General features: G+C 43.6%; 1 protein-coding gene across 1 annotated transcript in view; it reads left to right on the top strand.

Moving 5' to 3' along the window:
* Positions 1 to 27,073, top strand: part of wdr70 (WD repeat domain 70) — an 80,984-nt gene that overhangs the window by 9,809 nt on the left and 44,102 nt on the right. Inside the window, exons 8-10 of the mRNA XM_020458065.2 lie at positions 4,082 to 4,235; positions 6,378 to 6,454; positions 25,946 to 26,120. Of these exons, the coding sequence (XP_020313654.1) occupies positions 4,082 to 4,235; positions 6,378 to 6,454; positions 25,946 to 26,120 (406 nt within the window). The remainder of the gene's footprint in view (positions 1 to 4,081; positions 4,236 to 6,377; positions 6,455 to 25,945; positions 26,121 to 27,073) is intronic.

Raw genomic sequence — 27,073 nt, 5'->3', positions numbered from 1 at the left:
AAAACATGGACTGAATTTTTGTAGGTAGAAATAAACACCATTCTCCATGCACTTTAATATACACTGAGTTGCACCCCCTTTTGCCCTCAGAACAGCCTCAAATCATCGGGGCATGGGCTCTACATGGTATTAAGCATTCCACAGGTATGCTGGCCCATGTTGATTCCAATGCATCCCACAGTTGTGTCAAGTTGGCTAGATGTCTTTTGGGTGGTGGACCATTCGTGATGCACAGGGGAAACTGCTGAGTGTGAAAAAACCCTGCAGCGTTGCAGTACTTGACACACTGGCACCTACTACCATACCCTGTTCAAAGGCACTTGAATCTTTTGTCTTGCCCATTCACCCTCTGAATGGCACACATACAATCCATGTCTCAATTGTCTTGAGGCTTAAAAATCCTTCTTTAACCGGTCTCCTCCCCTTCATCTACGCTGATTGAAGTGGATTTAACAGGTGACATCAATAAGGGATCATAGCATTCACCTGTGAGGCACACCTGAGTGAGCATGCATTTAAATAATTAGCATTTATTTATTTATTTTACCGGGCTGATGGTGCCTGCATCTTATGGTCAGTCTCAGCAGAGGGAGAGAGTAGCAGACTCAGGGTCAGTCTCTCAACATCCCTCCGCTCTCCCTTTCCTCCACTGACACTGACCAAAAAGGGACATCGTCTTCCAACTGATGGCAAAACTCGAGTCGCACCGCATTATTTCTGCCTCATGCACAAATTCATGTTGTTACTCCAATGAACAAAGGAAGTGAAATATTCCTTGATATTATAAAAAGACCCAAGCCTCTAATATTAACAACGCAAGCCTATAGAAACACTTTCCTACTCATTCATTACTGCTGCAGAGATACAAAGTGTTGACAGTGCTGAGTAAGAACTTCAACATAAAGACAGCTCTTTGCTATATTCATTGACAGTCTTCTCTAGTCATGGCTTTACATGTTATGAAATCTTACAGAATCAACTTTGCTGTAGCTTTGTACCGTCAGATGAAATGGTTCAAAATGACAACAGTTGCCTTCCCGGCGCGCAGGGCAGCTGAATCGGGTACACTTACGGCCAACAGATTCCAAAAAAGATTTGTATTTTTTAGGAAAAGTTTGCAGATCTACCAGGAATACCTTTGAGATCGACCAGTTCAATCTCGTGCATTCCTCTGTGGGCTGATATTTATTCTGCGGGACAGTCCCGGGGGAGCTGCGCGTGGCAGTATCGGGCTAATGTTTTTTTACACTCGGTGTATAACTTGATAAGAGCTATTGATAAATGAGTAATCTGTTTGGCTAAGGGAATTGTAAATATAAATTACACTTTTAAATCTATTTTTATCTTATAATCGCTGGAGACAAATGTGAAACCACTCATATGGCAGCAACCTGAAGCAAATCAACTTAAAGTAAAGTTTTAAATTTAAATTGTACAGCATTTTAACTTGCACTGATGGCCACTTAGGCTACCCAGACTTCCTCTGTTTCCTATTTGTATCATGTTAAGTATTAGCCTCTATCAGTATCGACTGTCAATATGCCTAATAACCACATATATTCAACTGCCAATTTACTGTTAGTTCTATTCAGTTGCTATAGCCTACATCATTCCATTTAATGACATGTTTCGATTACCTTCGTTTGCTTCCTCTGTAAACGGCGTCACGGCCGTGTGGTTGTTGCTGAGGATCATTAGTAACAAAACATGTAGGGTGATTAAATGGTTATGTAGCGGAGAGCAGACCAAGTCGTAACAGTTTGAACCCGACGCATGGTGCAATAATTAATTGGCCGTGTCATCACACAGTCCCGTGGTTAGTGCAGGCAATAGACATGGATGTTGCCTACTATTGTACGCTATTCTCCCTATTATAATTCTGTGTACACTAATCTTCCAACATTACCATGGGTCGAAGAGCTGAATGTGGCAATTTCCCATATTTCGGTCCGTATTATTAGGTATGCTATTAGGAATAAGCATTACCACCTGTAGCCCAACTGATGCAGCATAGGCTGAAGCATGGGGTTGCCTGTCTGGATTTACCCTGTTGGGCTAATCATTAGTTAGATCCCAAATGTCATCTTTTAACTAGTTAGCATCCTATTGATGAATTTTATGTCCCAAAAATCTTGCATAAACACTGTGAATATAGTGTAAGCCAATATGTTTAGGTAACTTGGGGTAAACCGCCACCCGGGGCAACACGTTCCCTGTTTGTACTTCTCCAAGAAACCACTTCATAGGGTGGCGTTTTAAATCAAAGTTACTCTACAATTGACCTGTTAGTTAGCCCCACTCTCCCCTATGCACTCACAGGGATTTGCAGAGGTGTATGGTGCTTAACCATGACACTGCAGTTAGAGCATATTTAGGAGTTGACAAATAAATTACGTAGGAATGGAAAGCTGGAATCGCCTTTTTAACAAAGGCCATTTAAACGGCTATTTTCCCCACAATTAGAGGAATTGTTGTGCATTGACCTCTTGTCAGAATCCAGGTTTCCCTCCCTATGGCACTCGTAACCTAAATGCGCCTCAAGAGGAATATCTCACATAAAACACACAACAACAAGCCGACTATGTAAATAGATCAACTATTCTACTATGGTTTGTCTGATTTGTGGCCTGTTCTAGCCTGTTCTAAGTGCGCCACGACAGATTTTTTCATGCCACATATTTTTTTAGCCAATTTGTCCTGCTACAATTGTATTTATCGGCTTTTCATTGATTTTATTGGCCAAAAAAACGTCAATTACCAGCTAAGGAAACCCTGCTATCAAAATGCTCGTACACATGCACAAACATGTTGTTGTGTTGCTTCAGCGCACCTCATGTTAACTGTACTACCTCATGTCAGAGGAATGGATCTTCTCCCTTTAAATGGACCTAACCTAAATACTGTATACTCGGATGCAGATGAGAGGAAGAGCTTGTGTATGTGTTTGTGTACATGTGTATCACTGTGTGTATTTAATGTTTGTTTCGTGGAACCCATCAATGAATACATTCTCTCAGGGGTTTTGAGAACCAATGGGCTGAGCTGGAGCGGGCTTTCCCTGAATCTTATTAGCCGAACTCCACGCCACATTTAGCCTGATTACAGAGCCGTCCAATAGTCTCCGCGGTCACTGACACACTAGGCCGTATTTGGAGCCGTGTGAAGCCCACTGTTTCTCCATCGCTAGAGTTAAAAACGAGGGGTTATTTCCACTTAATTAGGAACCTTGATTGGTTCAGTGTTGTCGACTCTTCCTCCGAAGGAAATGTAGTGATGGCTGTCTGTTCTCCAGACCCTGGAGGTAGGAACAGAGATGTTAACCCAGTTTTATTTCACTATGGTCCCACTCCCTAAGCGTTCAGCTCCCCGCACGAAACCTGGCTGGCCCCTCTACCCCCTGCTGGGTTAATGCAGTTTGATATTGACCTGAATTGCTATCTGCACTTTGGGAGAGTGGTTATGTGAGTGTGTTTGTGTGTGTGTTTGCGTGACACGTGTGGTGTGCGTGGAGTAGGAGGTAAGTTCAGCGCATAGATTGGTATTGTGAATGGGTTGCTGGTGTAGCTAAATCCCAATCTTTAGGCTCATATTTGAACATCTCCACTCCTTTTCTTGCTGTAAAGAAGAAACCCAACTATGTGTAGTGCAGCCAAGGTTAGCTTCGGTGTGTGTGTTACATTCTTCTGTCCCAGTCTAACAGACTGTTCATTGTATTGAGTCTGAGGGACAAGACAGAGAGAGGCCCAGACCTAGACATCTCCACTGTTGGTCTGTCTGGTCCAAATCAAATGGGCCAAACGTCTGACTGTTTCCGCTAACTCTCTGTGATGTGTGTTGTCACGGTTCCTATGGTAACAGGTTTTAGTCTAAAACAGCTTCAGGATTTAAAGCTGTTATATGACATTGCTGTAGCTCTGATGCCATACACGTTCAGACGTAGCAGATGTCTCTCACCAATTCAACAGAAACTCCCACAAAGACACTTACCGCACGCATTTCAGGAATGACCCATGGTAGCCACGGGAATGATAAGTAAAAAAGCTTTGCCTTTCTCATCCTCTCCCATTGTGTCCCCTCTCAGCCACCAGATCAGGTCCCTGCAATACAGCATCACTGGTGATGTAATCCTGGTGGTCTCTGGGAATGCCCAGGCCAAGGTGTTGGACCGTGACGGGTTCCCGGTCATGGAGTGTCCCAAGGGAGACCAGTACATCGTGGACATGGCTAACACCAAGGTACACACTCATCCACCACCTACTCTCTGATATGTGCTTCCTCTGTTACTGAGAAGGGAAGAGATATAGCCATCGGACACTATGGCCTTCCAGCCCCCCTGTCGGTGGCCACTCAAACAAGCATTCAGGCCTGGACCTTAGCTTTGTGTCAGGGATGACCCCTGCACTGTATGTTCTGCAGCTGCAGGTTAGTTTGTGTATGGGAGTAATGATGTGTACTGTACTTCCAGCTGGGAGCAGTCAGAGTGGAGTAGGAGAGGGTCACGATGACATTCACAACTAGATCATGCCGTGGTGACCGACCACTGACCAAGGTCGCGTTCGTTCAATGCGTCTTGGGTGAACAGTTTTTGCTGTCGAAAAGGCCGTTGCTGATTGTCCATTCGCAGAGCATGTTCTGCATGGTGGCTGAGACACCTGTGAGAATGATGTGATAGAGATGACTTCCCCAGTAGGAGAACTATTGTAGGGTGTCGCTCTGTCTCTCTACATTCCTGTGGATCCAATGCTCCATTGGGGCTGTTGCTGGCAGCAGGGTTTTGGGTAGTGAAGCTCTGCAGCTCTGCTGAAGGTGACCCAGCAAACCCAGCAGTAGTGTGTCCAAAACTAATTCTCTCACATCCCTACATCACCACCACACACACACACACACACACACACACACACTAGTCTCTCTCTTTCTCCCTCACTCTCTTCTGCTCTCTGTCTCTTGCACAGCACTCACCCATATGCTCTATCACTCACTCACTCACACACACACACACACACAGTGTGTGAGAGAGAAAGGGCTGGGAATTATCATGATACTTTGGTTAGCGATACGATATGCATTGCAATTTTCACGATTCTATATGTATTGCGATTCGATACTGTGATTTTATGGCGATTCGATGTTCTAAACATACTGCTCATCATGTCTGCTGCAGAGGGACAAGAGAGCCATGATAAAAACGTATATATATATATATTTTTTCATGTTTCACTCCAATTTTGTGGTGTCCAGTTGGTAGTTACAGGTAGTTGTCTCATCGCTGCAACTCCCATACGGACTCGGGAGAGGCAAAGATTGAGTGTCGTGCGTCCCCCAAAACACGACCCGCCATGCTGCACTGCTGCTTGACACACTGCTCGCTTAACCCGGAAGCCAGCCGCACAAATGTGTATTATTGACTGTATGTTTTGTTTATCCCATGTGTGTCAGTCTGGTTCTAATCAGGCATTGGCAGTTGGCTGTCCTCTCCTGTTCTGTTGGGGAGGAGGGGAATCCGAGGTGCATAGCAACGGTAGTTCCTCCAGTCCAATTAAAAGACTGTGAACGACCGGAGCGGTTTGTTTTGATGCCTTTTGCCTTACGTGGAAGTAATTCAGTCATTTACAAAACCATATAAGTGCTAAACATACAACACCATTTGTGGACTGTACCCTAAGCATTACAAGTATATGTTGCAATACCTTTTTGTTCTCCATCTGTGAATATTCAACGTAGTCCTTGTATTTTACAGTGTGGGGAGATATAGCATTTACATGCTATAAATGAGAGAGAATGACGGTGTGATAAGTCGTGGTAAAGGGGAACATAGTACAGTGGAAGCCGGGCCGTGTCCAGTCCCATGGTAAAAGGGCTAACAGGCAGGCCTCTCCAAAATTCACACACTGATGTCATTTTGCTCAACTCCTGTCCTTTCTGTCAGGTTGAGATACGTCATGTCTGAACTCTCGGCTGCACGTCGGAGAAATCCCCTGCCCTCTCGGTGCAAGAGTGCCTCTCTCTGGGCAGTCGCTCTTTGAAGATGTTATTTGTTATGGCTATTTCTGTGAGTGCTTTTTTTTACCAGAGGAGAACCCTGCTGGAGGTCACAGTCCTATGTTTTGAGGCAGAGGGAGCTCCACTGGGCCTGGCTGGCTCTGTTGTTTAGGGGTCAGTGGCTCAGTGTCAGGGGGGGTTCTCCTTCCCTGTAGGTTCATCTCTTTTCTCTGGAGAAGGACCAAGGACTAACTAGGAGCAGTGAGATCAGACTGCTATGCACGACGTGCCACTCCGTAAAATAGATGTTTGGTTGTTACTTGTTGAAATCCCGATTCCTCAGTGCTGATTGGGTCAAATTATAGCCATTTAACTACGTTTCTGTCTTTTTATTTCAGGGTCACACTGCCATGCTGAACAGCGGCTGTTGGCACCCCAAGATTAAGGACGAGTTTATGACCTGCTCCAACGACGGGTGAGTTGTATGTGCGTGTGCGTTTCTCTGTGCCGGTGAATCTGAGGTTCACAGGAACAGACAAACGCACTGTTACAAGCTGGCAGTGGTGGAAAAGTACTCATTTGTCATACTTGAGTAAAGATACAGTGGGGCAAAAAAGTATTTAGTCAGCCACCAATTGTGCAAGTTCTCCCACTTAAAAAGATGAGAGGCCTGTAATTTTCATATGTACACTTCAACTATGACAGACAAAATTAGAAAAAAAATCCAGAAAATCACATTGTAGGATTTTTTATGAATTTATTTGCAAATTATGGTGGAAAATAAGTATTTGGTCAATAACAAAACTTTATCCCAATACTTTGTTACATTGTTACATGATTATAGCATCATTGTCTAAGGATTTACTATGGATTGGGGAAATGGGATACTTTTTTGTTCATTTTGGAAGGGGGGATTCTATTCTCTTCTGTGGCTATTATTACAGTAGCCGCAATGGCTGGAAAAGCTTGAGGTAGCTTGGAGCTAGTGCAACCTTAAAAGAGTCATATACAGTACCAGTCAAAAGTTTGGACATACCTACTCATTCAAGGGTTTTTCTTAATTTTTGAAAACTATTTTCTACATTGTAGAATAATAGTGAAGACAAACTATGAAATAACACATATGGAATCATGTAGTAACCAAAGTGTTCAATCAAAATATGTTTTACAGTGGGAGAAAAAGTATTTAGTCAGCCACCAATTGTGCAAGTTCTCCCACTTAAAAAGAAGAGAGAGGCCTGTAATTTTCATCATAGGTACACTTCAACTATGACAGACAAAATGAGGGAAAAAATCCAGAAAGTCACATTGTAGGATTTTTACTTAATTTATTTGCAAATTATGGTGGAAAATAAGTATTTGGTCAATAACAAAAGTTTATCTCAATACTTTGTTATATACCCTTTGTTGGCAATGACAGAGGTCAAACGTTTTCTGTAAGTCTTCACAAGGTTTTCACACACTGTTGCTGGTTGCTTGGCCCATTCCTCCATGTAGATCTCCTCTAGAGCAGTGATGTTTTGGGGCTGTTGCTGGGCAACACGGACTTTCAACTCCCTCCAAAGATTTTCTATGGGGTTGAGATCTGGAGACTGGCTAGGCCACTCCAGGACCTTGAAATGCTTCTTACAAAGCCACTCCTTCGTTGCCCGGGCGGTGTGTTTGGGATCATTGTCATGCTGAAAGACCCAGCCACATTTCATCTTCAATGCCCTTGAAGGAGGTTTTCACTCAAAATCTCACGATACATGGCCCCATTCATTCTTTCCTTTACACGGATCAGTCGTCCTGATGGTAGGCTTTGTTACTTTGGTCCCAGCTCTCTGCAGGTCATTCACTAGGTACCCCCGCGTGCTCACCGTTCTTGTGATCATTTTGACCCCACGGGGTGAGATCTTGCGTGGAGCCCCAGATCGAGGGAGATTATCAGTGGTCTTGTATGTCTTCCATTTCCTAATAATTGCTCTCACAGTTGATATCTTCAAACGAAGCTGCTTACCTATTGCAGATTCAGTCTTCCCAGCCTGGTGCAGGTCTACAATTTTGTTTCTGGTGTCCTTTGACAGCTCTTTGGTCTTGGCCATAGTGGAGTTTGGAGTGTGACTGTTTGAGGTTGTGGACAGGTGTCTTTTATACTGATAACAAGTTCAAACAGGTGCCATTAATACAGGTAACGAGTGGAGGACAGAGGAGCCTCTTAACCTGACAAAGATGTTGGTTCCCAATTGGGGACCAGCCCCCCCACCGTCAGCTGGAACGGTGGCGCACGGAATGCAAAAATATTCGTAGAAATATTTAACCTCCACACATTAACATGTCCAATAGCTCAAATGAAAGATAAACAACTTGTTTATCTATCCAGCAAGTCAGATTTCTAAAATGTTTTACGGCGAAAACATAGCACATATTTATGTCAAACCACCACCGAATACACACCGAAGACACAGCTAATTTCCATAGCCAAATTGAACAAAATATGCAATCATCAAACGCAGGATTAAAAGAAAAATAATTTCACTAACCTTTTGAAATCTTCATCAGATGACAGTAATATAACATGTTACACAGTACATTTATGTTTTTTTCAATAATATGCCATAAATATCCATAAACCTCTGTTTACAATGACGCATTGTTAAAAAAATGCTACTCAAATGTCCGGAGAAATGACGATGGCTTCTGCACACGCCGTCAGCTAACATGGAATACACAACATAAACTTTGACTAAATATGCATGTTCTACATATATATAGAAAGATACACTTCTTCTAAATGCAATCGCTGTGTTACATTTATTTTTAACTTTACAGATTTCGTTCACTAGGCTATAATGTGAGTCGGCGCTCAGGAATTAGCATTTTGGCTCCTCTATCTCGGAGTCCACAGAAACCCAAATTTAACACACAAATGTTCCCTTACCTTTGCTGTTCTTCCATCAGAAGACCTGGAAGGGTTTATACTTACCAAAAACAGCTTTAGTTTTGAAGTCTGTGTCTTTCGGTTATCAAACACGACATATTTCGGTTGAAATGCAGCCAAAAAGTAAAGTTAGTTCGCACCAAAACGTCGAAATTACATATTATATGTCGACTAAACTTGTCAAACTTGGTTCAGAACACAGCGTTAGCATGTTATATAGCTTCACAGCAATTCTCAGGACAAAGAGAAACACACGCATCGTTTAATCAATCTTGGAAGAAAGACACCACAGGAGCAGAATGCGCATGAGAGTAACCTGTTTTCTCGCGCGACCGAAAGGTTTCGGCCCGTCATTACTCTCGTGAGCGCGCGATTCACACAATGAGAAGCCCCATTGAAAGCGGACACCGCGCTGAAGGCATAGGAACTGTTCCCAGGACTGTAGGTGCTTGGGAAGGGTGGGGGCGATGACGTCAAAGTTGGGCCAACTTTTTGGATGACAAGAGAGAGTTTGGGAGAATGAGTGCCCTGAGAGTTCTGCTTTACTTACAGACATAATTTAAACGGTTTTAGAAGCTTTAGAGTGTTTTCTATTCAATAATAATTTTTAATTGCATATATTAGCAATTTTTGACAGATTTTTTTTCTGTTTACCATGGGCACGCAATCACCCCAAAGGGGGCAGCAATCAGCCCTATCCCCAGAAGTTACAGGTCTGTGAGAGCCAGAAATCTTGCTTGTTTGTAGGTGACCAAATACATATTTTCCACCATAATTTGCAAATAAATTTATAAAAAATCCTACAATGTGATTTTCAGGATTTTTTTCTATTTTCTTTTCTTTGTCTATCATAGTTGAAGTGTACCTATGATGAAAATTACAGGCCTCATCTTTTTAAGTGGGAGAACTTGCACAATTGGTGGCTGACTAAATACTTTTTTGCCCCACTGTACCTTAATAGAAAATTACTCAAGTAAAAGTCACTTGAGTAAAAGTTGGTTTTAAATATACTTAAGTATCAAAAGTAAATGGAATTACTAAAATGTACCAGAAGTATTAAAAAAAAATCTAACTCCTTATATTAAGTAAACCAGACTGCACCAATTTATATTTAAAATGTTTTTTTAAAATGGTTGGATAGCCAGGGGCATACTCCAACACTCAGACATCATTTACATATGAAGGATTTGTGTTTAGTGAGTCCGCCAGATCAGAGGCAGTAGGAATGACCAGGGATGTTCTCTTGATAAGTGTGTGAATTGGACCATTTTCCTGTCAAAATGTAACGAGTACTTTTGGGTGTCAGGGAAAATGTATGGAGTAAAAAGTACATTATTTTCTTTAGGAATGTAGTGAAGTAAAAGTTGCCAAAAATATAAATAGTAAAGTACATATACCCCCCAAAACGACTTAAGTAGTACTTTAAAGTATTTTTACTCAAGTACTTTACACCATTGCAAGCTGGCTAACACCCAGTACTCAACCCTGCCCTATGTACATAGTCATTGAAAACTGGTCACTTTAATAATGTTTGTATACTGTTTTACCCACTTCATATGTATAACTGTATTCTAGTCAAGGCTCATCGTATATATCTACTGCTGTACACACCTTTTCTATTCATATACTGTCCATAATGTCAATACACACACAATACACACACAATACACACATCATATACATGCAGTATATATTTATATTCCGTACTCTGACATCGCTCATTCTATTTCAGTATTTCTTCATTCCTTTATTTACATTTTTGGGGTTGCATGTATTGTTTGGCATTGTTAGTTATTACTGCACTGGTAATTAGAGTCTCGGGCCGACTCTCTTCTCTGTATACATCAATGATGTCGCTCTTGCTGCTGGTGATTCTCTGATCCACCTCTACGCAGATGACACCATTCTGTATACTTCTGGTCCTTCTTTGGACAATGTGTTAACTAACCTCCAGACAAGCTTCAATGCCATACAACTCTCATTCCATGGCCTCCAACGGCTCTTAAATGCAAGTAAAACTAAATGCACGCTCTTCAACCGATCGCTGCCCGCACCTGCCCGCCCGTCCAGCATCACTACTCTAGATGCTTCTGACAGATGCTTGTGGACAACTACAAATATCTAGGTGTCTGGTTAGACTGTAAACTCTCCTTCCAGACTCACATTAAGCATCTCCAATCCAAAATTAAATCTAGAATTGTCTTCCTATTTCGCAACAAAGCATCCTTCACTCATGCTGCCAAACATATCCTCGTAAAACGGAATATCCTACCGATCCTTGACTTCTGCGATGTCATTTACAAAATAGCCTACAACACTCTACTCAGCAAATTGGATGCAGTCTATCACAGTGCCATCCGTTTTGTCATCAAAGCCCCATATACTACCCACCACTGCGACCTGTATGCTCTCGTTGGCTGGCCCTCGCTTAATATTCGTCGCCAAACCCACTGGCTCCAGGTCATCTATAAGTCTTTGCTAGGTAAAGCCCCGCCTTATCTCAGCTCACTGATCACCATAGCAGCACCCATCCGTAGCGCACGCTGCAGCAGGTATATTTCACTGGTCACCCCCGAAGCCAATTCCTCCGTTGGCCGCCTTTCCTTCCAGTTCTCTGCGGCCAATGGCTGGAACTAATTGCAAAAATCACTGAAGCTGGAGGCTCAAATCTCCCTCCACTAACTTTAAGTACCAGCTGTCAGAGCAGCTCACGGATCACTGCACCTGTACATAGCCCATCTGTAAATAGCCCATCCAACTATCTCATCCCCATACTGTTATTTAATTTATTTTGCTCCTTTGCATCACAGTATTTCTACTTGCACACTCATCTTCTGCACATCTATCACTCCAGTGTTTAATTGCTATATTGTAATTATTTCGCCGCTATGGCCTATTTATTGCCTTACCTCCCTTATCCTACCTCATTTGCACATACTGTATATAGACTTTTTCTATTGTATTATTGACTGTATTTTTGTTTATTCCATGTGTAACACTGTGTTATTGTTTTTGTTGCACTGCTTTGCCTTATCTTGGCCAGGTCGCAGTTGTAAATGAGAACTTGTTCTCAACTAGCCTTCCTGGTTAAATGTTTTTCGCTATCCCAGCAATAACAGCTGCACTAGGCTGTTACCCGACCATTACAATTGTATTTGATTTAAATGAACACGGCACTAGGCTGTCTCCTACAGCTGGAGGGCTCTATCAGAGCTGGGATGAGTGGCTTGATTGGTTTGAAAAAGGCAGTAATGAGCTGAATAAGGGTGCACTGCCATGTCTCACTGCTTTCTCAGAATGGCACCGTGCAACTCATGCCTACTTGGTCACTAATCTTCCTAACAGCAGGATTAGGTGGATCAGGACCCCCACCAGAGAAGAAGACCCTAAACGATTCTTACAGGGAATAAACTAGTCGGATAATCTCACCGAAATGTAAGGACCGCAATGCCGGTGTATGATCACTAGAGTCTTTGTTTGAGCTGGGGTACAGTGGCTTATCCAGGATCAGCTGGAGGATTGCAAATTAACATATCCCTTTAAGACTCATTTTCATTGAGATCACCTGGGCATCAATATGGCCCTCTCTGAAGTCTATTTCCAATTCAACAGTTACTAGGCATTATAATTTTGAGCTTCCAAAAATGCTGGTTTATCATTGCTGACAATATAAACTCAGGAAAAAAAGAAACGTCCGCACTGTCAACTGCGTTTATTTTCAGCAAACTTCACATGTGTAAATATTTGTATGAACAGAAGATTCAACAACTGAGAGACAAACTGAACAAGTTCCACAGACGTGTGACTAACAAATTGAATAATGTGTCCCTGAACAAAGGGGGGGGGGTCAAAATCAAAAGTAACAGTCAGTATCTGGTGTGGCTACCAGCTGCATTAAGTACTGCAGTGCATCTCCTCCTCATGGACTGCACCAGATTTGCACGTTCTTGCTGTGAGATGTTACCCCACTCTTCCACCAAGGCAAGTTCCCAGATATTTCTGGGGGTAATGGCCCTAGCCCTCACCCTCCGAACCAACAGGTCCTAGACGTGATCAATAGGATTGAGATCCGGGCTCTTCGCTGGCCATGGCAGAACACTGACATTCCTGTCTTGCAGGAAATCACGCACAGAACGAGCAGTATGGCTGGTGGCATTGTCATACTGGAGGGTCATGTCAGGATAAGCCTGCAGGAAGGGTACCACATGGGGGAGGAGGATGTCTTCCCTGTAACGCACAGCATTGAGATTGCCTGCAATGACAACAAGCTCAGTCCGATGATGCTGTGACACATCGCCCCAGACCATGACGGATCCTCCACCTCCAAATCGATCCCGCTCCAGAGTACAGTCCTCGGTGTAACGCTCATTCCTTCGACGATAAACGGGAATCTGACCATCACCCCTGGTGAGACAAAAGCGCGACTCGTCAGAGAAGAGCACTTTTTGCCAGTCCTGTCTGGTCCAGCGATGGTGGGTTTGTGCCCATAGGCGACATTGTTGCCGGTGATGTCCGGTGAGGACCTGTCTTACAACAGGCCTACAAGCCCTCAGTCCAGCCTCTCTCAGCCTATTGCGGACAGACTGAGCACTGATGGAGGGATTGTGCATTCCGGGTGTACCTCGGGCAGTTGTTGTTGCCATCCTGTACCTGACCCGCAGGTGTGATGTTCGGATGTACCAATCCTGTGCAGGAGTTGTTACACGTGGTCTTCCACTGCGAGGACGATCAGCTGTCTGTCCTGTCTCCCTGTAGCGCTGTCTTATGCGCCTCACAGTACGGACATTGCAATTTATTGACCTGGCTACATCTACAGTCCTTATGCCTCCTTGCAGCATGCCTAAGGCACGTTCACGCAGATGAGTAGGGATCCCCTCTGTATCTTTGGTGTTTTTCAGTGAATAGAAAGGCCTCTTTAGTGTCCTAAGTTTTCATAACTGTGACCTTAATTGCCAACCGTCTGTAAGCTGTTAGTGTCTTAACGACCATTCCACAGGTGCATGTTCATGAATTGTTTATGGTTCATTGAACAAGCATGGGAAACCGTGTTTAAACTCTTTACAATGAAGATCTGTGAAGTTATTTGGATTTTTACGAATTATCTTTGAAAGACAGGGTCCTGAAAAAGGGACGTTTCTTTTTTGCTGGGTTTAGTTTCCCATCATCTCACTTGTCACCAGCAGGGAGTCCTCTAGGCTAAGCTATGCCTCTGGGACCCTTGGTCTGTCCTCACCTCTCTCACAGTGTGGAGTCACCTCCTGGAGCTTTCATTGGGGAAAATCTCTGTTTTCAGAATACAATGGTAATACAATACAGAATTATCCATGTAACCTACTACACTTTCACAAGCCCTCTGTTTGTTATGTGTTCCTCTAGCCAATTGGTTTCCCCATAGAGCTTATCACAGGGGCTGTAGTGTTTCTGTGTTTAGGGGCGGGGTCCATGTGTGTTTCTCTGAACATGTTTATGTATGTGTGTATATGTGTGAGAGGGCAAGAGGGAGAGAACCCCAGTGATGAGTCTAAGTGAGTGTGACAGGCAGCGGAGCAGAAACCCAACACCATGATCAGGACTGAAAACAAGGCTGAGGAGGGTAGGGGCTGGGACCAGTGTTCACCTCTGACCGTCTCTTCTCCCTCCCAGATGTGGCGCTGGGGCTAGCTGCTTTATTTAGCTTTACTTTGGGTCCTGGGAATCCTCACGTGGCACGTTAGCACCGGGGGTTGCCAGCCCAGTTCTGGGAGTAGATCAGAGCAGTGGACAGAGAGCCGTTTGCAGCCGCGGCCAGCTGTAGATGTGAAGGGTCCCTAGCGGGAGGGTCCGAAGCGGGTCACTACAGCTCCCTGGGCCACAGGGACCAGGAGAGGAAGGGAATGTCCAGTGGCCTGCTTTCAGGAGGTCCCTCTTCTTTCAAAGTCTCCCTCTCCCTCCATCCCTCCCCTCGGTCTCCCTCAATCACATGTCTCACTCTAAGGCATCGGGGAACGGATGATTGTCGGGCGGATGTTGTGAAAGGGGATGTTTGGGACTTTTTATGACTGCCTCTTGTGAGCTAGGTGAGGTTCACTATGAGTAACAGAGGTCAGAACTGGAAGGGACTGAATGAGGCGTACGGTGAAGTGTTAGTCTCAATGAAGTGCCGCTGACAGTAAGAAACAGTTAATGCGTCGTCATTGGGTAAGGATGATCAGCGTGGGAGGTACACCCAGTAGACCTCACAGCACAGGGAGCTGGGCTGTAGCCTGGGTTTTCACCTCAGGCAGTTATCTAAAGGCCCAGTGATTCTGAAGGGGTTGTATGAAAATGTATGCGCTCACTACTGTAAGTCGCCCTGGATATGAGCGCCTGCTGAATGACTAAATTGGAAATGATGTCTCTCTCCTCCCCACTCCTGCACTCCCGTTCAGTGGTCCCAGTGGGGAGCCTGGATGTCTTGGCTGCTGTGTGTGTGGCTCTGTCTGACAATGGGCCAGATAAAGCAGGACCCAGGGCTTCTATTTCTGAAGACCAGAGGAGGGCCAGCCGTACCGCCTGGTGCCGCTCGCCTGTTTTCCTGACAACAGACCAGTGTTACACCCAGATTTAATAGTCTCTCTCTGTCTCTCTCCCTCTATTGTTCTGAAGCCGCTTTTGATGTGCTTCTTTCGATGCTTTAATGTACTAGCTCTTTCAGGGCTCTACGCTGACCTTTTTTTACAAGGAGCACGTGTGCCCCTATGTTGAAATATTTAGAAGCACAATGACACATATTTAAGATAACAAGCCGTTTTCTTTAGCAATGGTGCAAGCATGATGGTCATGTATCTGCACTCAGTGTATTCTCCATGGCACTCGGGCTGCGGTACAGTGAAGTAATCATTGCAACAATTATCATCTAGGGGATTTTTTTTGTCTTCAAATTACAAATTACTATAGAATTCTTTAGTAAACTGTAGAATACTATACTACGCACTGTAGTGTCTCTCAATCAGGTGTAGTACTTGTTGAAAAATACTATACTAAATACTACGGTATTATCCGCAAAACAAACACTGTAGTAAATACTACAGTAATGTCCGCAAAACACCACAGTATTTATTAATTAACATATACCCTGCCCATTCTCCTCCCCCATAACCCCATTTGTGCCACTCATTAGTGGAAAACCTACATGCCAAGTATACAGTCCATTCGGAAAGTATTCATATACCTTAACTTTTTGCACATTTTGTTACGTTACAGCCTTATTCTAAAATGGATAAAATAGAAAATGTCCCTCATCAATCTACACAAGAATCCCCGAGCTGACAAGGTAAAAATCAGTTGTTCTGGCCCTGAACAAGGCAGTTAACCCACTGTTCCTAGGCCGTCATTGAAAATAAGAATTTGTTCTTAACTGACTTGTCTAGTTAAATAGAATAAATAAATAATAAAAGGTGCAAGGGTACCAAAAATGTTGTGCAACATTGAAGGTCCCCAAGAACTCAGTGGCCATCATTCTTAAATGGACGAAGTTTGGAACCACCAAGACTCTTCCTAGAGCTGGCCTCACGGCCAAACTGAGCAATCGGGGAAGAAGGCCCTTGGTCAGGGAGGTGACCAAGAACCCAATTTGTCACTCTGATTGAGCGCCAGAGTTCCTCTGTGTTGATGGGAGAACCTTCCAGAAGGACATCCATCTGCAGCACTCCACCAATCAGGCCTTTTATGGTAGAGTGGCCAGACAGACTACTCCTCAGTAAAAGGCCCATGACAGCCCACTCAGAGTTTTCAAAAAGGCACCTAAGGACTCTCAGACCATGAGAAAAATATTCTCTGGTCTGATGAAACCAAGACTGAACTCTTTGGCCTGAATGCTAAACATCACGTCTGGAAAAAACCTGGCACCATCCCTACTGTGAAGCATGGTGGTGGCAGCATCATGCTGTGGGGATGTTTTTCAGTGGCAGGGACTGGGAGACTATTCAAGATTGAGGGAAAGGTGAACAGAGCGAAGTACAGAGAGATCCTTTATAAAGATCTGCTCCAGTGCGCTCATGACCTCAGACGGGGGTGAAGGTTCACCTTCCAACAGGACAATGGTCCTAAGCACACAACCAAGACAATGCAGGAGTGGAATTGGGATAGGACTCTGAATGTCCTTGAGTGGCCCAGTCAGAGCCTGGACTTGAACCTGATCAAACATCTCTGGAGAGACCTGAAAATAGCTGTGCAGCGAAGCTCCAAATCCAACCTGACAGAGCCTGAGAGGATCTGCAGAGTGCCAAGCTTGTAGCATCATACCCAAGAAGGCTCATGGCTGTTATCTCTGCCAAAGGTGCTTCAACAAAGTACTGAGTAAAGGGTCTGAGTACTTATGTAAACGTGATATTTTATTTTTAATTAATTTGCAAAAATGTTTGCAAAAACAATTTTTGCTTTGTCATTATGAGGGTATTGTGTGTGGATTGATGAGGGATAAAAACAATTTAATCCATTTTAGAATAAGGCTGTAACGTAACAAAATGTGGAAAACGTCAAGGGGTCTGAATACTTTCCGAAGGCACTGTAGACCATATATTGTGTTCCTTACAGCAGGGGTTCTCAAAGTGGGTTCCACAGCCAGCTGTCTAAATAAATGACTATTACTAACAACACAAACAACTTTTGACCAAGGGATTGGTGGAATAAGTTTAAGTGTGTAATGCAATACAATGTAATATTATTATGTTCTTAATTAACCCTGGGCAACATTGGCCTGGGAGGCTCACATGGATATTGGTACAAAATGTTATCTTCGATGCTAAGAAATGGACCAAAATATAGAAATTTGCCAACATACAGAAATCTGGCCTGTATGATGCATTTTGCATCATATGAGCCAGATTTCTGTATTTTGAAAGTTACATATCTTGAAAGCTTGAATACTAACATGCAAAATGTTTTGCGACTATATTAGCAATGGACTTATGAAACAAATACCAAAATATTTTTTGGGGTGGAGTTTTCCTGAGGGGTTTAGCTAAATGCGGAAGACACATTTCGGTTGACTGCATTCAGTTACTGACTTAGGTATCCCCTTTCCCTTAACCCTACAGTATATTCTAGAGTTTTATTTTACTGTAAACTATAGTATTTATTAACTGTAAATACTACAGTAAATATTACAGTATTCACTAGTTTTTTCATAGACTTTCTACAGTGAATACTACAGAACAGTCTGCAAAAACACTACAGTGAATACTCAGTATTTATATCATAGTATACTATTGTATGTTTTTACGTGGGTTATTAGGCCTAAGATCTACAGCATATTCTCTGGTTGTCACATTCTGTGGATTCCTCTTCCCATGGCTGTGGCGGTCCTCTTTAAGTGTGACTAAACTATCCCAACATATTTCTATCAGAGGAATGTGACGAGAGATGTCGTTTCCCGATAAAGTAGCCCCGTGGAGCAGCAGTTGTAGTTAGACCGTATTGAAGCCCCTTTCAACATTCTCACTCTTGTTTGAGATTAAATTGGCATACATGCCAAATAGCACGCTACCTAAACGCAAAGTGATTACTCATATTTGAAGCATAGTGCCCAAATACCTGCTAAGTGCGGTGTTACTTAAACAAATTCTCTGCTGAAAGAACACCTGTTTGAAAGCCTCAAGGAGAATAATATGTTTCAGGCCAAATAGTTTGCCCCTGGAAAGTGTAAAGACTTTGTTCCTCTGTGGGAGTATTTCGAGCCAAGATTGAGCTATGGGTTTTACTAAGTAAGACATGTTTTGACACAGATTAATAGGGATGGAGACACACACACACACACACACACACACACACACACACACACACAAACAATAACCCTAATAACTGTGAGGAATGTTTTGCTGGATGCCAGGGATAACCTCCATGCTGGGCTGCAGGACAGGACTGGGATGTGGATTCAGATTGGCCCCAGAGGAGAGGAGAGCATGTCTCTGTCAGCCCCTGTCCTGGAGGTTCACCTGTCTGCTGTCTTTATCATACAGTACACCCCACCATTCCATACAGTATATGATCTACACTGAGGGAGGGGCGTGCCTTCAACTCAATAATACAAAGGGTTTCTTAATGTTTTGTACTCTCAGTGTAGATGGCACATTAAGGAATCACCATTGTACATGATCTTTCTGGAAATGGACACCATTATGAATCTGCTTCATGCTCTCGGGCCACACCAGTATAATAACCATGATAAAGGATGTGTGAATTGAGCGAACCCCATAAATCTTTGCTATGGGGTTTCTCTCACTGTAGCAGCCTCTGAGTTGAGCTCTCTCACACGTGTTTTATGTCCCGTCTCGATGTAAACTGATACTCCTCCCTGCTCTTGAGATCATCCCACTATCTCTTAATTGTTCATTTCTGGCATACTGTGCTTGTCAACTGAGTATTTTTCCCATTTTTCTATATGTAACCCTACGCTCTCAGCCCAAAGTATGGAGCTTGGAGATACCCTAATTTGGGCTTTTTGGAGGACTTGTGCAGGATCACAGGGCTATTAATTGTGATCTCCGTGGCAATACGGAGATGTGGAGTGAGAACAGACCGATGTCCCAGGGGTCTGAGAGAACTTCTCATCCTCTCTGGGCATTGAGACACTCAGACACACCAGGTTCATCCACAGTCCAGCGCGTCTCTAACACCACGTCTCCCAGAGCCCGGCACCCCGCCTGCCTTACGGAGCTAGTGTTCCATATCCTGCTGCCCTGGAATGTAATTCAATGAAGAAAAATATGAACGCAAGATGCAACAATTTCGAGTTACAGTTCAATAAAGGAATCCAGTCAATAGAAACATACAGTTGAAGTCGGAAGTTTACATACACTTAGGTTGAAGTCATTAAAACTTGTTTTTCAACCACTCCACAAATTTCTTGTTAACAAACTATAGTTTTGTTAAGTCGGTTAGGACATCTACTTTGTGCAGGACACAAGTCATTTTTCCAACAATTGTTTACAGATGGATTATTTCACTTATTCACTGTATCACAATTCCAGTGGGTCAGAAGTTTACATACACTAGTTGACTGTGCCTTTAAACAGCTTGGAAAATTCCAGAAAATGATGTCATGGCTTTAGAAGCTTCTGATAGGCTAATTGATATCATTTGAGTCAATTGGAGGTGTACCTGTGGATGTATTTCAAGGCCTACCTTCAAACTCAGTGCCTCTTTGCTTGACATCATGGGAAAATCAAAAGAAATCAGCCAAGACCTTGGATTTTTAATTAATTTTTTCTGCCAAATCGGTGTCCAAAAATAAATATTTCCGATTGTTGAAAACTTGAAATCGGCCATTCCGATTAATCGGTCGACCTCTAATGCCAATTACATGCGCCCTCAAAACATCAGTGGCGTTGTGTTGTGTGACAAAACTGCACATTGTAGTAGGCCTTGTACCCAGCACAAGGTGCACCTGTGTAATGAATGCTGTTTATTCAGCTTCTTGATATGCCACACCTGTCAGGTGGATGGATTATGTTGGCAAAGGAGAAATGCTCACTAACATGGATGTAAACACATTTGGCACAAAATCTGAGAAATAAGCTTTTTGTGTGTTTGGAAAATTTCTGGGATCTTTTATTTCAGCTCATGAAACATGGACCAACACTTTTTTGTTCACTATACATACCACAACCAGATACTTTCAAGTACAGACTGTTGCCTCACAGCACAGAATGGATTGGATGTTGAACTCTATAACCTCGACCTGCTGCTATGGTGAGGCTACTCCTGTTTTATTGGAGCGAAAAGAGACTTTCATGGTAATTTCCTCCTGTGCTACTCCAGTGGGATCTAGGCTAATGGCTTACTTAACTTTTCAACCAATCAACCTGGATGAGCTACAGTCACTTTATCATTTGGTCTTTGGATGCAGATGCACTGCCCTACTTATTGAGCTTAATGAGGATCCATTAAACCAAGCTGACAATATTGATAAGCCTTTTTATCTCACTATTGACGTGGATTTCAAATCCAGCGTACACACAGGAATTATAGCCACGGGAAGTAGGGTGGTGGTGGGGGTGCTGCGTTTTCTTTGCCCAGGCTGAAGATGTCTATATCGGTCCATTAATGCAGGACTAGTAAATGCCCAGTGCACTTCTTTTGTGGAGCATGTTTAAACCAAATGTATTTGAGAGTTTACCAGCATTTGTAACTTGAGTCTGGTAATTACAGTGGGGCAAAAAAGTATTTAGTCAGCCACCAATTGTGCAAGTTCTCCCACTTAAAAAGATGAGAGGCCTGTAATTTTCATCATAGGTACACTTCAACTATGACAGACAAAATGAGGGAAAAAAATCCAGAAAATCACATTGTAGGAGTTTTAATGAATGAATTTGCAAATTATGGTGGAAAATAAGTATTTGGTCACCTACAAACAAGCAAGATTTCTGGCTCTCACAGACCTGTAACTTCTTCTTTAAGATGCTCCTCTGTCCTCCACTCGTTACCTGTATTAATGGCGCCTGTTTGAACTTGTTATCAGTATAAAAGACACCTGTCCACAACCTCAAACAGTCACACTCCAAACTCCACTATGGCCAAGACCAAAGAGCTTTACTAGTACACTCTGATTTTTCAAGGGGTGCTCCCCAACTTTCCGCTGCTATGACAGGAATATCATATAATAGCAATGTGCTGTATATTTTATTCTGTATACTATGTTTGTGCACGAAGGAGGCAATAAGTCAACATCTTCCCCGGCCTCACCTGGATGTCTGGTTGAACCTCCTGTGTTCGTCTATGTGTCTTGACTGCTCCACTTCCAGCAGTTTCTTTCCCCTTCTTATCTTGTACATCCTCTGAGATGGAGTAGCTTCCATTTTCCCCTCTAATCCCTATCAGTGATTATAACAGAGCCTCAGCGGGCCTCACAGCCGGGCCCCATCCCCGGGCCCCCAGCCATTCTAACACAGCCTGACACACAGAGGCCCCTGCGCTTTGATCAGACTGTCCTTTATTCCTCTCCTCCTTATCCCTCCATCTGGGGAGCTTTCCCATAATCCCAGCCACCCGGCCCTGGCAGACCTAAAGACTGTCCCACAGATAGCATCTGAAGGCAGAGAGTAGGGGGGGGGGGGCCTAAACCCCGGGTTGATGTGTGAACGGCTGTCTTACCTAGTAAACCACACATGCATGACTGAGGCTGTATGGCTCTCGTCTTTTATCACAAACACCCCTCTGGGTCTTTAAGCGCTTACACAGGAAAAGGGGAGCGCTGATTGAGGCGAAAACAGGCTTGTTGGGGAAGGGAAAGAAAGGGTGGCGTGATACTTTGTGTGCCCCTCCATGTTTTGGTTTCTTTATTATTCTGTACGTGAATGTTTTGTCACTTCATTGAAAAGAATTGAGTTGCGACTTGTGAGATGGTTGCTAAGTTCTTCGTTCATCACACAGGAACGTAGCACACTTCTAAAGCGGGTGATGTTAGAGGGTCACCAAAATAATTTATTCGAAGAAACAGCTCCTAAATAACTTGAGTGCACCTGTAGTTTACAATCCACTAGGTTTTGCATTACTTTGCGGCCATTCCTTGAATCCCTACAACTTCCCACCTAATATGTGGTAGAATATCCTTGCCTAGCTGCTGAGATGTGTGAGAGACCCAGGATCGGCCCAGCCGGGGTGGCGGTGGCCTCTGCTCCTGCCCTGTCAGCCATCAAGGCCATGTTTTGGAAAGAGGCTGGCTGAGATGAATTGAATTCCTGGTGTTGTGTGCTGCTACGTGAAAATTTCTGCTGTCTTTAGTGTCTGGACAGACACCTAGGCTCCTATGTAGACAGAATAGAGACGTCTGTGAGCGAGCAGGTGGAACGATCTGTCACCCTGCACACTCCTGTCACCCACGACACGTATGCAATGCATACACACACACACACACACACAACATTCACATACGAATTCACATCATGCACTTAACTTGGTCACTGTGTTGCTAGTATGAGGATCAGCCTGAAAGCACTTTGTGCAACATTATTAAACACTTGTAAATTTGAGGTTTATTAAACAACTGCCAATACTCCCTCAGATGATCTGTCTTTGGCTGGCATCTGTGTCACCTTGTCAAACTTATCTAAACACAGTTGAGTGTGTGTCTGACTGTTGTAGTGTGTAGCGAGCCGTGGAGGAATCCATGCCTTGCTGTTAGTAGCAGCTCTGCGTGTTTATGCTCCTCTCCTGACCCTGTGACCCCCAAGGGTCAGGCCTGTTGAAACAGGCAGTGGGTCAGAGAGACACACATGCAAGAGAGACATACATTGGCACGGCTGGTCTGCTAGGCTGACACATGGCACCAGGCGCCTCTAGTGTCTGCCCTCTGACTCATGTTTGTGCTAGTCGGCTTCCACTTCCCCATCCTCCTTTCCCCTCTCTACTGTCCCCTCTGTCTCTACTCCATCTCTATTTCTCGCTCTATACATCTTTAGAAGGGTGAACTACTGAGCGTCTGTGTTAAGTGAGGTGAAGGTTAAAATGTTGAGTGAGGTGGTAAGGAGGCGTGTGGAACTTACCTCCTTAAGGCATCCTTAGGATGGGAAACCAACCGTGTTGTTGAGGTTAAAGGTTACACTTCCTTTCCCCTCTGACCCTACAGGCCTTGGTGGTCCCAGTCACATGACTGTCCAGTGTCCACTTTGGTATGTTTTAAAAGCTGCAGAATGCCTGCTTTGAGCCTGTCTGACACGTATACATATTTCAGATCAAATTTATGGTTTGTTACCTGTAGAAAAAAAATCTGGCTATGTTTATATGACACCCTTTCAAACAGTCTTTTTTTTCTCACCACTTTACCAGCATACTTCTTTTATACATAGTGTTGTGCAGCCCGACACCGGTGACGGGTGGGAGTAGGGGTGTGCAGATGTGGGTATTTTAATAAACCCATTGAATATACACCATCACAAAGAAATGCGTTATTAATTAGTTCAAGCAGGACCTGATCAGTCAACATACATATATTTTATAATAAGAATATAACAAAATATTAGTAAGATGTTTCCCAAACTACGCAGGAACGTGCGGAACCCGTTATTCGTCAAAAAGTATTATTTTTTTAACAGAGACCATGCCCTTGTTTAGAATTTCTAACCTGGGTAAAATTGTGTGGGATGATTTTAATGTATGTGTTTTTTTTATCACCTTTTCAAGGAATTACAGAGAATATATGCAACCTCCCTCAATATGCCTCCATTGACTTTTACCACCCTGTCCCTGTATCACTCCTCTCCTAGTAGCCAAGTCAATATTTGGTTCAACACTTAGAATTGACTCAACCGTATACAACCAGCTCAGCTGTGTTTGTGTACATATCGGTGTTAGAAATATGTATGTTTGTTTTTTAATTCTTCCCATCCTGCGCCGTCTGTCTGCTGCACGGTTCAATAATGTGTTGAGCAGATGTAGGGAGTAAAATCAGGACTTCATGGAGGCTTCAGACACGCCTGTCAGGCTGATCTAGTGTTCTGTCTCTCTGCTCCGTTCCATAACCTCTCATCCTTCAGCACATATCTGGCTGATACTATATGGAGGGGTATGGGAAGAAGGCTCAGAGACTAGGGAACATCTATATGATGTGAGTTACTGGCTGATAGGAATTGTGGCGTTGTAATAGGAGAGCTCTCAGAATACTTGGATGATAATGGAACGGTGGTATGTTGTGATTGTTAATGGATTTGAGGAATTTCTAGTCGGGGATATTGTGGACAGAGGTTCGGGCTACTGCTGATACAGTGCATCCGGAAAGTATTCAGACCTCTTGACTTTTTCCACGGTTTGTTACGTTACAGCCTTATTCTTTGATGGATTACATTTATTATTTTCCCCTCATCAATCAACACACAACACCCCATAATGAGACATTTTAGGAAACTGAAATACCACAAGTATTCAGACCCTTTACTCAGCACCTTTGGCAGCGATTACAGCCATGATTCTTCTTGAGAATGACACCTCAAGCTTGGCACACCTGTATTTGGGGAGGTTCTCCCATTCTTCTCTGCAGATCCTCTCAAGCTCTGGAGCAGGTTTTCATCAAGGATCTCTCTGTACTATTCTCCGTTCATCTTTCCCCTCGATCCTGACTATTCTCCCAGTCCCTGGTGCTGAAAAACATTCCCACAGCATAATGCTGCTACCACCACGCTTCACTGTAGGGATGGTGCGAGGTTTCCTCCTGACGTGACTCTTACCATTCAGGCCAAAGAGTTCAATTGACCAAAGAATCTTGTTTCTCATGGTCTGAGTTCTTTAGGATACTTTTGTCAAACTCTAGCATAAAGGCTTGATTGTTGTCTTTCTGGAAGGTTCTCCCATCTCAGCAGAGGAACGTTGGAGCGCTGTCAGAGTGACCATCAGGTTCTTGGTCACCTCCCAGACCAAGGCCCTCCTCCCTTGATTGAGCAGTTTGAGCAGTCTGCCAGCTCTAATAAGAGTCTTGGTGGTTCCAAACTTCTTCCATTTAAGAATGATGGAGGCCACTGTGTTCTTGGGGACCTTCAATGCTGTAGAAATGTCTTGGTACCCTTCCCCAGTTCTGTGCCTCGACACAATCCTGTCTCCTCGCTCTACAGACAATTTCTTCGACCTCATGGCTTGGTTTTGCTCTGACATGCACTGTCAACCGTGGGACCTTATATAGACAGGTGTGTGCCTTACCAAATAATTTCCAATCAATTGAATTTACCACAGGTGAACTCCAATCCAAGTTGTAGAAACATCTCAAGGATGATCAATGGAAAATGGATGCACCTGAGCTCAATTTCGAAGTCTCATAGCAAAGGGTCTGAATACTTAAATATGGTATTTTTGTTTTGAATTAATGTTGAACAATTTCTAAAAACCTGTTTCCACTTAGTCCTTATGGGGTATTGTGTGTAGATTGATGAGGATCTTCTATTTATTTAATCCATTTTAGAATAAGGCTGTAAAGTAACACAATGTGGAAAAATTCAAGGGGTCTGAATACGTTCCGAATACACTGTATGTTAATATCATGTGTCGTTTGAGCATCTGGTGTGTTGGTTCATAAACCTCTACTCTTTCTCACTGTGTTCTCAGTACTGTTCGAACATGGGACCTGAGCTCTAACAAGAAGCACAAGATGTGCTTCAAACCCCGCTCCCTGCAGGGGAAGAAAGTCACGCCCACATGTTGCACCTACAGCCGAGACGGGAAGCTGGTGGCAGCCGGCTGCCAGGACGGAACCATCCAGATCTGGGACAGGAACCTCAGCGTGAGTCTCTATGTCTCACGCACTGACTCGCACACGCATAAACGACCACACGCACGAACAAACACACACACACTACCTCACCATTGTCTCACACTAGCTTATGCACACACTGTTAGTCACACATGAAGGACTCCGAGCAGGAGGCCAGGGGATGGGGTCAGAGTTCAAAAGGTCCCCAACACTAAGCAGGACCCAGCAGTAAATAAAGCCATAGGTGGGAAGGTGGCGTTTGTGTTTTTATAAATAGCCTTAATTCAAACCATCCTGTCTGTTTTTTCCCATCTGTCTTGTATCTGGTGTGACATAGCATGAGGGATGTGTGGTATGCGGATGGAGATGTCTCTCTACGTGTGTGGTGGGGGGACATGGTTGAATAAGAATGTGAATATGTTAGTGGGACAGATGGTTAGGTTTGATCCTCATTGCTGAGATGGAGGATTGTTGGTTGTTAGGCAGACATTTATTGTTTTCGGTCACTGGGGTGGGGGTAACCGTTTACATTACCTCTACCCCCCCCCCCCCCATTTTTAAAAATTGTATTAATAATAATGCTGGTGTAGACTTTACAGTGAAGTGCTTGCTTACGAACCATTCCAACTCAGAGTTGGATCCATTCCAATGCAGAGTTTATAAAATAATAATGCAAAATGGAATAGTGACTAACATGAGGAATAAAATGCACAATAATGGAGCTATATACAGTACAGAGAGTACCAGATCAATGTACAAGGTAGATATGTACATGAAGACAGGGTAAAATGACTAGACATCTGGATAGATAATAATGAGTAAAATAAAGAACAGAGTAGCAGCAGCAACTGATGAGTGTAGAAGTGTGGGTATGTATGTGTTTTTGTTGTGTCGGTATGCCTGTGTGTGTTTGAATGTGGGAGGGTTTTGTGTAAGAATGACAGTTCAGTGTGTGTGTGAGCGAGTGTGTACAGTTGAAGTCG

Source organism: Oncorhynchus kisutch, linkage group LG23, assembly GCF_002021735.2.
Source record: "Oncorhynchus kisutch isolate 150728-3 linkage group LG23, Okis_V2, whole genome shotgun sequence".
In the NCBI taxonomy this organism is placed as follows: domain Eukaryota; kingdom Metazoa; phylum Chordata; class Actinopteri; order Salmoniformes; family Salmonidae; genus Oncorhynchus; species Oncorhynchus kisutch.
The sequence above is the reverse complement of the archived record's forward strand: the minus strand, read 5'-3'. Positions and strand labels throughout refer to the sequence as shown.